This window comes from Oryzias latipes, chromosome 10 (assembly GCF_053564925.1).
Source record: "Oryzias latipes strain Hd-rR chromosome 10, Olatipes_Hd-rR_3.1".
Classification (NCBI taxonomy): domain Eukaryota; kingdom Metazoa; phylum Chordata; class Actinopteri; order Beloniformes; family Adrianichthyidae; genus Oryzias; species Oryzias latipes.
This window is the reverse complement of record NC_136246.1, coordinates 25,342,077-25,355,955: the sequence shown is the minus strand read 5'-3', so window position 1 is coordinate 25,355,955 and position 13,879 is coordinate 25,342,077. Positions and strand designations below refer to the sequence as shown.

Here is a 13,879-nt window from a genome sequence, read left to right as displayed (position 1 = left end):
TGAAAACTCCACAGCTCAATAACACAAGAATTAACCCTAATTCACACTCACAAACAATTTTGTGTATAGGCGCCTTTACTTTTTCAATGGCAAAGGGGGGAAAAGAAGCATGCACCCTCTGGGAAATTTCCTCTGATCAAGTGCAAAGAGATTAACCAGTTGGATGTGTGCTAATAAACAGGAGATCATAATGAAGTCAGCTCGTAAATGTAGATGAGGCATGTGAACAAGAGGCAGAGCTTTGCTACCTCGAATCAAATGGATCACAAGAGTAATGTACAGAAACCAATTAATTCACTGTTCGCTTCTCTGCCAAACAAAAGGTTGTTTTTCTTTTTTTTTGCTGAACTTTTTTAACTAAAATCCTGCTGACAAAAATTGTGAGCAACTTCCTGCTTCATGTAAAAACATCAATAAAACAGCAAAGACAAATACAAGAGCACAACAAAAACACCAAACAAATGGGGAAAATAAATCACATGAAAAACAGCTACGATCTAAATGAGGTACATTTAAAAAAAAAAGTGCTGTGACCAAATATTACTTACTGATCACATAGTCTCCAAATGGATCCAAATCCTGCTCATCTTCTAGGTAGACTGAAGAAGAGGTGAAGAAAATAAGGCGGGAGGGACAAAGGATAAAACAAAGATTGTGGTAAATCAAGAATGAAAGCATGAACTGGAAAAGAACAAAACTAAACAGCAAATGAAAAAAATGTAAAGAAATGACATAAAAAAGGAAAATTAATGCTGTCCGAATTCAAAGTGACAGAAACAAAGGTGTATTCTATTCTAGACGATAAAGCACTAACAAAATGTTTTTTAGTGTCATTCCCAATTTTGGTCTTGCTTCATTCTTTTTCCTCTTTTTCACCGCTAGATTTGAGGACACGCTGTCATCAAAGTGCACACAGCTCCGTACAAGGGTCCCTTAAAACTAATCAATGTTTATTTTTATCCTTTTTTTTTCACAACATAAGGCGCACGTAAAACACTTAATTTAATTGAAAAAAAAACTTTTAAAAATCTGGAGTGTCTTTTATAAATTGGATTAAATCAGGTAGTGTTTACTGATGTCAAAGGGACTAGAGGTACTTGGCGCTCAGTCAAAATATAATGGTGTTATTGTGAATATGCTAACGCAGCTGATACGTGGACTCTTTTTATGTGTTATTAAGGTTAGGAGTTATTGTAATCACAGTAAAGTTTGTTTTAGCGTATTGGTCTGATTTTTTACATGGTATAACAAGGTTGAGAGAGTCTGCCAACACTTCTAACATGGATAAGGTGTTGTGTGTCAAAAACAACTTAGGGTCATTATGAGCGCCAAGTCTAACTGACAGACTTATCTTTGTCTCTTTTGTTTCTCTTTATGCACCTTATAGGTCCGTACGCCTTACATATAAAACATAACTTCAAATATAGACCATTCATTGACGTTGCACCTTAAAATCTGGCATAGTGTGAAAAAAACTGTCAATTATTTTCTGATAACAGCTAGTAACAGAAGAAGTATGGGCGTACATGCAGACACACAAATCTTCATCCCTGTAAGCCCCTCTCCTCTTCTTGTCTACATTGCTCCATCCTTTAAATGTGAGTTAGTGTCCATCTGGACTGTGATCAATATTCCACAGATTTTATTAAACAGTGCTCTCAGGATGTGTGTCTGAGTCTATGGGAGAACCCAACTGTCTGCTTGTGTGAGTCTGTCTTTGTGTGTATTTGGCTCAGCTCTGATCTGGAAGTGCCTTTTGTCTCCCAGATGTTGAAGAATTCAGTCATTGCTCAGTCTGCACATGTGTGTGAGCATGTATGAGCCCCATGTTCTGTATGTTGGATGGTCAGTCAGTATTGATTGCATGTGAAGGACTTCTGCCAAACCCCAGGCTTTAGCAAAAGACATACACATACTCACAGCGTGCACACGTGTCCGTTACAATTTTTCTCATTCCAGCTCTCAGACCATGGACAAAAAGTCCTTGAACCAGTGGGAGGGCTATATAGGTGTGCACATACACACATGCATACGCTCACGGTGGTGTGTATTTGTGAAAGCGAGCTGTCAGTGCTGCTCTCACACACCATTCATCACAAGCTACTAATTCTGTTAGACCATTGTGGAGCCTTTCGCACCCCACGTTGCTCTCTGAAAACTCAATCAGAGGCTAATGCCCCCAACCTTCCTGAAGCACACACACAGGCGCAAGCTCTCACGTTAAGTTTCCAACTCGCATGCACTCACAAAGGCCCTGAGGGGACAGCAATGGTCTTCAGGGTCCCTGCAAGCCCAACTCCATAAGTGTTGTTTGAATTTGATGGACAGGAGGGGCATGAACCAAGTTACTGGTGCTCAGAGTGGCGGCATGGAGAAAGTGGGGGCTCTAACTGCTAATATTCAGGAACCGGTCTCACAATTACTAACTGATATAGATTCTAATTGTATTATGCAGTGTTGAGATTGGAAAAGGTATTGATGTGCCAACACATTGTTGCTTTGGTTTATGAATGTTCATCTGATTGCACCAACTATCAATATTTCAGCAGAAAAATGAGATGCTTTGAATATATCCACTACTCTAGCTTCTTATGGTATCCTAATCATTTCATTCATTTAAATGAGAAAAAGTCGTATTATTTATGACGGAAAATGCAGCCATTGAAGCTCAACACGAAACGTTTAAAAAAATATCTTACATGGCTGAGTATTTGTGTCATAAAAATATTGATGTGTGTGATTTATTGCATATTGTATCCTATCTTATCAAACACACAACATGACCTCCCTAACTACAAGACAATCAATGTTTGGATTTTTATAGTGAAAAAAATGTCACATAACTGTTAGAACTTACATCTACATCTGTAAAAAATATATATGTAGATCTCCACTAGAGCACAGACTTTGCCATCTGTGTTAGAAGACATGATTAGTTAATCAGAGGAATTGTTTTGCCAAACTCTGGGAAGTGTAATTAGAATTGTAGCTCAATCAAAAAAAAAGAAAAAAAAAAGAAATGCAGCTGTTTCAAAGGGCAGTGGGAATTGAGAAAGTTATTTTTCTCCTTGTATTTTTTTTATCACTATAACCTGAAGTCTAAAAAAAGAAAAAAAAGAACATGCACAGAAGTGTTCAAGAAAGGCTTGTTTTGAAAATGGTACAACCTGCATGGCAAGTGAGCATGCCCAGATGGGGGCAGGGTTAGGCGGGAAGGCTACACTAAATTTAGCGGCACCTTTTCATTCTGTAATTATGAGATTAATGTATCCTGCCACATACGTCACAATACTGCCCCATGATTTATTATAGAGACGACCAGATGGAGAGATTGAGCCAGTGCAGGAGGGAGGAGAGGGAGATCTAATCAGCATGCATGCGTGATTGAGCCGAGCTTCAACTGTGCAGCGAGTCCATGTACATGAAATCCCCTGTATGAGTAAAGCAGAGATTTATGACGGAAAACAACGCTGAATCTGAATGAGATTCTGTCCGTTTTCTTAACAGGCTGGTATTTAATGAGCGAGCAAACTCTGAGGCATATGGACTCTCCCTGCACACATAAGCATATGTAAAGCACCAAGATTGTAGTTGTACAATCTGTGCTGGGATTAAGGTTTTAGTAAAAGTCAAAGCATCACAAAGATGTTCCTTTTGCCTTTTTTTACCTGTGCATATATTAATCATTTTCCTGATCAATGCAGTTTGGAGTTGGCCTTCAGGCACTGCTGTGGGAATTTACAAGCGCTCCTGTTCTCTTGCCTATGTTTCCAGACGGGCATTTTATGAGGCAACGCACAGCGCGACAGTAAATCTCTTCCCCCTGCTGCCAAAATGAAATCACCCAGAGCTGCTTTCTGCGGCCATATTTGTTTGTCTTATTGAGCTTGTGCAAAAAGAAACTTGCATCACTTCTGCCAAGTCAACGTTCTAGTCTCTTTATTTTAATAGTGTCTGGAAGGGGCTATAAATCGTCTTTATCCAATACTCCACAGTAAAGCTGGATGTAAGGGAACTTTCAAATCCCTGCATTGCATTTCGCAAACTAATTTAAAAGCTTTTAACATGCTTCTCAGTAAATGGAGTTTAGCGGTAAATCAGAAAACAAACAACAAAACTGTATAAATAATCAACATCTGTTCAGCATGCCAAATTCAGGCGCTTCCCTACGTCTTTTGATAGCTTTTTCATGTTGTTACTTAAAAATTTTGGTTTGTTTTATTTTAAGTTATGTAAATTTATGATCCCTATTGCCTGCAGGTATTCACTTGAAGATTAATGTGGGATTTTTATTTTTATTTTTTCCTGGTTTGATGTTGTATTTATGCAAATTCAGGTTTTGTTGCTGTTTTGCCCACCGTCACATTCACACCAGGCTTTAGTTTACAATCATTCAGAGGTTTTACAGTTTTAACCAGATATTTCATGATATGTGGAATCAGCAACTTGTTTTAGTTGCCACTTTTGTCTTCACCCAGTTGTCCTACCTGTCAAGCTACGTTTACACCACCTTTGGGAACGTGTGTTCAAGCGACCGCTTCCAATGATGAGTCTATATAAAGACACATAAGTGTGCACTTTGGGCTTCACATGTAGCTACGCACAGTTTTGAACGTGCAGCCAAAGCACAAGGCAAGTTAAACCAGATCGAACTTTTACCAATCAGAGACTTGGACTTGGTAGTGACGTATGGATGGCTTCCTTTTCAATTCACAGAAATGTCATCGCTTTGAAAATTTATATATTGGAGGAGGATTGCAGTTTGTGCCCGGCCAGAATTATATGACACCAAGTTTTTCAAATATTGGAACACATTAGAGCTGTGAAAGGAAAAAGCCTAGAGCAAGATTCGCAAAATTTGCCCCGCTTAGACATTTCGTACCAAGCCTCTTCCAATTGTAGGTGGCGGACATGCTAGTAAACCGTCCCTAAGTGCATTTTCAATTGTTTTGTGTTCTTAGTTTAGTCTTCATTCTCTTACTTTTTAGTCTTTTACACCCCAAGAGCCTAGTCAAAAATACACAAAACATAGCTGTCTAAAATTCATCGAAGGCATCAAGTCACTGAATGTAATTCTGGAATTCAAAAAATAGAAAACAAGTGAAGGCAACAAAATACCTTTGTTATTTTTTGTGGAAAATGACAAAAAAAAAATTCTGTGAATCAATTACTCGAAAATATCTAATTGTTTTGCTAGGTTTGTTTTTGTTTTTTTCAAATGCAGGAAAAGTCATTTTATAATGCCGCCAAACACGTTAGGACATAAACAAAGAGTGAGTCTTTGTCAAAGTTATAGTATGTCAAAAGCACGAGTCCTTATTGCACGAGGTGAGTGTCTGGTGCTAACTGTGTTGTGACTAGCAAATCCTCCAAGCACCTATCACACAGATCACACTTTTTAAATCTTTTATTGACTCAGGCGCTGTTTTGTTTGTTTTTCAGTTTTCCATGTCTGGAAGTCTTCCATGTTTTTAAAAAAATAACAAAAATAGCTAATATTTTTACTGTTTGTCAGACTGAAATGTTTTTCATCTTACTCAGCTCCTCATTTGTGTTTACCATTAAACAGAATATTGTATCAAACGATAAAGCGAGACAGAGATAATTGCCTCACTGTACCAGCGGCGGCACCTCTCACACCAACAAGTAACAAAAATACATCAATCTATATGCTTCTCATACCTGCCATCATTTCTTCGGGCTTTCCATTTCGTTGCTAAAGCCTGCAATAGGGGCACACGTACATTCATCCACATGTACGCTTTGTTCTGAAAGACTTCTAAACTGACATCTGTCAGTCACGCTGCCAAGCTGCTCTGACAAAAGCATAAAGAGAGAACTGCAGAGATGCCGCGTGAGTGAACAGAGGATGGAAAGGGGAAGCTCGAGGATGAACAGGAAAGATGAGAGAGGCGGGGCATGGAAAAGGAGAAGGAGAAGCAAGTCAAGGTGAGGCGTTTGAAGATGGTTCAAGATGCAGTAAGATGAGAGAAGTGCAGCGCCGTGTTCTCTATTTTGGCATGACACCAGCTTTTTGATTTGTTAGCATGCGCTTATAATGTGTTCCTCTGTCTGCCTCTGTCAGAATCTATTATTGGACCCTCAGATCATCATGTTGCTATTTTGACAGTGGGGTTCCTTTGCACCCGTTTCACACTTCCACTAACCCATGTGAGGGGTTTGGGTTCATAAACACTCTAACACAGAAAGACAAGATAACATGTAGGCAGTCAGGAATGGCCCCAGTAACATTTACACACACGAACAGTCAGCACACTGCTTGGGGCAAACTCTGACTAGACTCAGTGATTTTTTTTTCTCTTTTGGTTTAGGCTGGGATGGTGGAGTGAAAAGGCTAAGATATCGTTAGTTGAAGAGACAAATGTAGCTGACTTAAGAATTGGCTTGATCAAATTAAACATACATACCTGGTCTTAATGTGTTTTTATTTATTTTTCTTCTGGCTGTTTTTCTCTGATCTCCCGGTGCTGGCACTGATGCAAACGCTGAGGTTTGATCTGAATCTGTAATCTGAATCCGTCATATTAGCCGAACAGCATCAGATGGTATTTGGCTTTTCCAAAACATCCATCAAAAAAACCTTTTGAAGCCCCAATCTAAATTTAATTCACTTTTATTTGATGCATGCAGAGCATTATCTATAAGGTGCATTTCCCAAATAGGCAATTTAATACGCAGAGAAAGGAAGAAAAGGAATCCACAAGTGACCGTTTTTAACAAAGTTTGTTTTGAGAGGTGAAAAAAAAAAGATTTGAAGACAGTGACATCACTGTGCAGGGTTTGTGACTGTAATTTTCACAATGTAGCATCGGATTAAGCTTCTAATTTTACAAGGTCTAGAAATGCAAGCGACAGTGGCTCTGAGAGTGACGTCTGCAGCTGCTATCTGTGGCTGCAAGATTAGCTCGGTAATTAACCACAAAGCAATTACCGGGTGGTTGGATGAGAGGAGCATCTCAGGGAAAGGTGTTTCTTGATGTGTTTAATAGGTGTTGAGTAGTTTGATCAGTCAACAGAAGTTGTGTCTAAGGGATGCAGTCCAACAGAGGTTGATCTAAAGCTGATGCGTGCGCCTGACGAGAATTCAGTTAATTAGACTGTTGCCATTCCTTTCATCCACTTTTCATTAACCCGCGCTGACACCTCGGTGAAGCTGGTGCACAGGTTTATGACTGCGTCAGGATTAACGAGGAAATGGGAAGTTGGCAATAAACAAAGTTGCCAGGGGAAGAAGATCCTCTTAGAAACCTCACTCTCCTTGGCAACATCAAAAATAATGGTCCAGATAACTGTTCGGGCAAGCCTTTTTAGCCCAGAGGCAGAAAAAAAATTCACATCAGATTATCAGTCACTCACAACTGCACATGCTGCTGCAAGCAGTTTTACTACATTCTGGGGAATTTAGGTAGGAAAACAAAGAGAAGTGCAAAAAAGGAAGTTGTGTACTCAGGCTCCATTGAGTTGGGAAAGCCAATTCAAAACTGTCTGCACTAACATTTGGTAACAATAGCCAATTTTAATAAAACAATTGCATGAGAACTTTTGAATTTCTCCTGCTCTTTATGAAACAAATTATATATATATATATATATATATATATATATATATATATATATGTATGTATGTATGTACACAAATATAAACAGATTCAATGTTTGTCCTTAGCGAAGAGAGAACTGGCTTCAATCACAAAGTGAGACCAAAACAATGGCCTTAAAGAGCCCTATTAGCCTTGTGAAGCAAGTTTGGGCATTAAAAATAAGGCTTTTACAAAAGTAACTGCTATACTGAATTTGTTGGCAAAAAAGCCACAATGTTGCTTAACATTGTCAGAATATCTGAAATCCACATACGTCTGACATTGTCAAGTTACAGCATCAGATTCCAAAGCCAAAACGTTGTCTAAGATGCATATTAGCAACACACATTTTGTTGTACATATTTTTCTTTGCTCTGTGCCTTTCCACCCACCTGGAAATAAACTGTCAGTCTTTCATGTTTGACTGAATGAAGAGTGACTGAGGTCACTGATCTGCCCAGTGAATCCATTAACCCAACATGACCTGAAGTCCTGTTTAAAGCAAACTTCTCAAAGCTGACGGTGTAAAGGGAAAACGAAAGCTGACCAGCAAAACCATTTAATATCCCAGCTTCAGGAAAGCAGTATCTTAAACATATTTGTCGCTCCAGGCTAGAAAGTTAAAACGACAAAGATGTCGCACCACTTCATAATGGGGATTGTGTGGAGGTGTGCAGAACTGTTGACGGGTTAGTATGTGCTTTAAAATGTAACTGCTGTGAATCAAAAGGGAAATCAAGCCTTATTTCTTTGCTTTTATCGCTTTTACCTTTTTACTGCTTCCCTCTGGGACTTGCATGGTGAGCCCTGTGAAGTCTTAAAGTAGCAGAGATGGGGCCCAACTGGTGGAGTCAAATCAAGTTTGTAAGCAGTTGCGTTTTATCAGGACTTCAACTCTGAAAACAACCGCTGTATTTGTGTAATTGATGAATGTACATTTAAGATAAAAGTCTTATGGTAAAAACAAAGTTAGTCAGGCCTCTGGGAAGAATGAATTAGCCCCTTGATACGGGCTTTAACAAAGTACAAATCTGTGATGCTATACGTTTGTGCTCAGAAGTTATTTTCAAACTTTTTTTTTAATCAATCAAATTAGACAAAAATTAAGCATGATATTTGTAGAAATTCAAAATTGCAGCCTGGCATTTATAGCTCCTCCTCCATTAGTTATAGGAATAATTTTTTCATTAATGGGGGTATGTGGGAGTACTGTCATAACACGATTAAAACCACATGGGTCAAATTTCACTGGAGAACTTGTTAAGGGATATTAATATGACAATGTTTTAGTATCATTATGACAGTATAAGTCTCTTAACAAGAAATATAACCTCTTTAATACTAGAGCAGAGAACTGTAACTGTTGATTAACTTTATACCACAGCGAGTACATAAAGTCTTAAAAATGACCTCTTTATTAAGTGGTAAAGTTGCAACTAATGACTTTTTTGTTTGCTTCAATCTTATAGTTATACCACTGGCCCATAAGCAACCAGGTAGTATTTTAATGTTTTTCATTTTTGTTGTGGGTAAAATGTTTTTCTCTAAAGTTCAATTTTTGAAAGGGTGGCTTTGGCATTAAGTTGCCACCAGATAGCATTGTTCTTGCTGAAGCCCCGACACTTTGAATCTTTTTTTGGTTGAAGTTAAAGCTAAATGTCTTAAGGATTTATGAACTACCAAAACAGCAGTAGTTTGGTTCTCTGTTAAAATTTCTATGTTTTATAAAATGATTAGTCTCGCTTTTTGTTTGTTTTTGTTTGTTAACTTTGTGCCTTTACTGCACAATATTTGCGATTGTTCTTTTATGGTGTCATCTTTTATTATTCCACTGCCTAGTAGTAAACTTTTATGTTGTGTCGAATAATTGTTATGTCAGATAATCTCTTGAAAAACCATGCATTTCTTGATACACTGGTGTCTACATAACTACATCGTTTTTAGTTATGATGCTAAACAATCAAATTGAATGTACACAAGTTTTACTGTCAACATACATTTTTACATTTTTTTGATGAACGGTTGCTCACCAACTCATAGATTTTGCCCATTAGCTGCCAGTGACACATTGACATGATCCATATTGCAAGTTTTGTTGTTTGTCTAAGGGTATATGTGTGTGAAATGAGCAAAAGAACTGCAAGTTTTGTGCAAAATATTCTTCTAAAAAAACTGTAAGACCAATTTCTAGGTAGCTTACACACGCTGAAATTAAAACACACTGTGCTACTTTGTATGAAATGTGCCATAAAACAAAAGATGAAGTTGATTTGATTTGAATCTGTTTTCCAAAACATCAAGAAACAAGAATAAGTTTAAAGACCCACTTAGATGAAAATTGTGTTTGTAGATTTTTTTAATGATGGACACATTTAAAAAAATTATCTTAAAATTTCATTTCTGAGTATTTATTCATTCGTATCATTGTAACTCAGCACATTAAAAAAAGATAGTTTGGAAAATATTTTTTGGGTAGAGAATAGGCTCGGTAACTCACAAGCTCCTTGCTCCGCTCCATTCTGATGCAACCACTTTTAGACAACTATATCTACCTATGTCTCTGTTTTCTTCAACTGAGGTGGCATCAGGCTTAAAACTGTACTGCTGGATAGCTCCAATATTGCTTTTCATTTTTGTTGCACCGATAATATTCGGTTTAGGGTGTGAGGAGCTCTCAGAAACAGGGAGGGGAAGGGAGTTGAGGGTTGCTCCGCATTAACGTTCCCACCCAAAATCAGAATCAAATTTCTAATTAACTACAGCCTAGAAAATGACATTGTTTTTTTTATTTTGGCTTAAAACTTTATAAAAAAATCACTTGGAATGCTTTTAAAATATCTAAAAAAGGTGATTGGATTGTATATTTAAGCTACATTTTTACAAGAATTCCAAAATTTCCCCAAAATCTTGTTCAAATCTGAGCATTGTTTGCAAAACGTTCAATTTGTACATTTATGTTTCTCCAGATAACCAATGAGATGTCTGCGACAGATGATGGCTGTGATATTAGCCAGCGAATTGAAAAGGTAAGGTTGGAAGGCTGCTGCTAAGTGCTATTGATGAAAATAAGAATGGCTCTCTGGGGGGGGGGGGGGGATCTCCAGATAGTCTTCTTTAGATCACAAACAGATTGAGTCAATAAAACCAACTCTCATCCAATTCACATAACAGCTGTCTGTCATGATTGCCTTAGACGCTAAACATCATATTTATCAATTTGTACACAACCTCTCTCATTATTTCCTCCTCTGTTCTGATTTTCTGGTGATTGAGTGAGCACTTTTACTCATTAAACTGTTAAAAAAATGTTTTTTACCTGATTCGTCATCAGATTTGTTGTCATTTTCAGAGTCAGTTAGAGTGAGCGCCGAGTTCTCGCGACTGGATACTCCTGAGCTGCGGCGAGATTTTACGCCTCCACGTCCGGCCCACAGCTGAATGGCTCGCTCTGGAGTCAAGGGCCCCTCCGGGTCCGAGTCAGCATCTGAGCCAGCGCTAAGGGAGTATCCTCTCTGGAGGAGCCCCAGATCGGGACAATAGGGAACAGCAGCGGGGTGTGGAGTCGGAGTTGTTTCACATACTCCCAGCTCAGCCAGAGTAAAGTTACCCCCTAGGAGGAGGGAAAGAGAGGAGTCAGACAGGTGGATTGTGGAAAGAAAAACACACATCCACGTTTAACTAAGACAATGGCACAAATTAAAACTCCCACAAGCAAAGGCACACTCACAAAGTTATATGAAAGAAACCCACAATCACACGCAGAGAAGAACACTAATTATGAAACTATGGAGGCGGAGGATAAAAATTGGGCTTTGTTGTGCCGGGCAGGAGGGGAGTGATGACGCAGCATGAATCAGGCACAAAATACAAGATAGCTGCTGGAAGCAATATGGACTGGCCCGCAGGCCTGTTACGTCTGTCTTAGAAAACCTGCCTCCTTTGCTTCACTGATCCACATTGGCATTCATGAGCTGTTGATGTGAGATCAAAGAGCTGTTCACTTGAGGCCTCTTAGAGTGTAGTGGAGCTGCTTTGCTGCCTTCTGGGTTTGATCATCTCCCCACCTAGTTGCCATCTCACACTGGACCCCAGGCTCCCCTGTTTACGCTGCAGTCTACTGCAGCACTGGTTCCGATGGCCCAAAACTCTCAAGACAAACCGGCTCGCCAGGTCCAAAAAAATATATAATATATTAAAATTAAAGCACATCAAAGGAGATCAATAAACAACACTGCAGCCCAATTAAATCCTAGCTGAGGAAAAAGCAATTAAGGAAAAAGGCATGCTCAACCAATTTATTCTCTATACTAATTAAAAGAGTATTGTGGATGCAATCGCTCACCATCAGCTGTTGGGGTAAAGGGATAGCAGGGGAAAATAGTTGTGATACAATTTATTAGCAATTAGGGGAGAATTGCAAAGGAAAAAGCAAATGAAGAGAGGCTTGCATTGTGGTGGAACACTGTATGATGCAACGCACTGGGGATCACACAGCTGTGTGACTGGGTTAACGATGACCCCTCAGGCGTGCAGATGCAATCAGAGAAAATCAAACAGATGAAACTTCATGGTTCCTCTGCCAGATCTTAAGGGCCCCCTTCAATGACTCCTTGAAATCTACAGAGGTATGCTGAGAGTGATGAAGAGTGGGGAGGGCAAAAAGGAAGCTTAGCTGGGGGGGGGGGTATTGGCAACAGGGTCTATTTATCTATTGAGACAAAACAGATGGACTAGGCTTGAGAGCAGAAACAAGTGAATAACTACAGGTTGATTCAGCTAACAGACTACAGCTTGCCAAGCTTCCAAAGCAAGCCAGTCAAACACTGCAGGACACCAAGGAACATTACCAGTCATCCTCTTCCTTGCTTTGATGTCGTTTTCTTCCACTTTTCACAAAAGATAACAAAAAGGAATTTTTAGTACTACATTTGACACAATGGGTACTACGACACTGCTACATGTGGATAGGTTCTAACTAGAGTCTTCACACCCATACCTGAGAGGAGGTATCGTAGAAGGACAGGAGAAAACTCCAGGAGGCCTGAGAGAGGAGAGCACATTGGTTCTTTAAAAATCACCCAAGTAATTTTTCTCAAAGTATGTCAGATTTACAATTAAACCACCCTATTGAGCAGTATCGACACAGAGCCACAAATAAGCCATCGAAGCTACCCAGGTACAGTTAAGTTGCAGAGTCAGGTTGTGTTTGGCACACATATCCAAGGTTACGGACCAAGGTCTGTAAAATTAGCATTCCACAACCCATGATTAAACATGTAAAGTCCTATCTCTTCTTTTCACCATCGGCTGTATGCACAGCTTGATGTCACATGCTCCCTGTGAAAGATGGATTGGTAAGCGGGGTTGAAGAAGACACAAAAATCCATTTTAGTTATTCCCCAAATAGAAAAACCAATTGCATGTTTGTTAACTGCTATTATGACAAATGTGCGGGTAAAATGTGTTGCATCTTTCTATTCAGATCAACTCCTGTGGGCTTTTCCAGCACAGCCACTATGATTATATCTTTTTTTAGTGTACTTGGTTTGAGGTGCTACCTTGCTTAGTTGTAATAAGTATGATATATTTTTTCATTGAGCATTTGCCTGTAATGTGAATATAGCAATGTCTGAAAAAGGTAAGAATCCTGAATAGGAATAACCCTTTTAACACCAAAGATGTTGCTGGCAACACCTAAATAACCAACGATCTTTGAAATGCTGCAGCTCTTTAACTGTTTACGCAATCAGTGTACTGTAAAGTGTTGCATATCAGAGCAAGGTTGCTTTTCTCCGCTTCAGATTCAGCTGGAATTACGTTAATTCCATAAAGAGTTAGAGTTAAGGAGAGAATTACAACACTGAGCTAAAACTCCAGTGTTAAAGGGTTAAAGGAAGTTTCACTTTTACTGGTGTAGCATCCCAACTTTCAATGGACACTCAAACATCATGTTTTTACTTTTTGACATTATGTGATTGGTCAGTACTTAAGTGCAGCTGAAGTAAAAAAAAAAGGTTAGTATTGTTTCTGGTGCGCTCTAGAAACCAGTGCTATCTTTTTACTACTATGTCCCTTCAGAGGCTCCGTATGTTGGTGCAAACATACAGGAAGAAGTTTTGCTTTTATTGAAACTGCCACCATTACTGATGACAACAAAACAATTAACTATCTTATAGATGGTAAGGTTTTTCTCTTTGTTCTTATACTGTTTTGGGATTCTAGCTGTAATTCAAGCATATAAAAATGGTTTATATCTATGAAATGTTCATCTGAAGATGT

At 38.8% G+C, this 13,879-nt stretch overlaps 1 protein-coding gene and 1 long non-coding RNA gene across 13 annotated transcripts in view; one reads left to right on the top strand and one right to left on the bottom strand.

Annotated features, from left to right (window-relative positions):
- Positions 1-13,879, top strand: part of LOC110015706 (uncharacterized) — a 117,893-nt gene that overhangs the window by 9,846 nt on the left and 94,168 nt on the right. Inside the window, exon 2 of the long non-coding RNA XR_002290951.2 lies at positions 10,567-10,626. This is a non-coding gene — a long non-coding RNA (uncharacterized LOC110015706). The remainder of the gene's footprint in view (positions 1-10,566; positions 10,627-13,879) is intronic.
- Positions 1-13,879, bottom strand: part of tenm2a (teneurin transmembrane protein 2a) — a 232,788-nt gene that overhangs the window by 141,441 nt on the left and 77,468 nt on the right. For 6 of the 12 annotated variants that reach the window (XM_020706716.3, XM_020706715.3, XM_020706718.3 and 3 more), the window contains 4 exons: positions 12,597-12,641; positions 12,448-12,486; positions 10,917-11,210; positions 549-599 (listed from right to left, as the gene is read on the bottom strand). In XM_020706716.3, coding sequence (XP_020562375.1) covers positions 549-599; positions 10,917-11,210; positions 12,448-12,486; positions 12,597-12,641 — 429 coding nt within the window. The remainder of the gene's footprint in view (positions 1-548; positions 600-10,916; positions 11,211-12,447; positions 12,487-12,596; positions 12,642-13,879) is intronic. The other 6 variants (XM_078953680.1, XM_078953687.1, XM_078953682.1 and 3 more) reach the window with 3 other exon arrangements.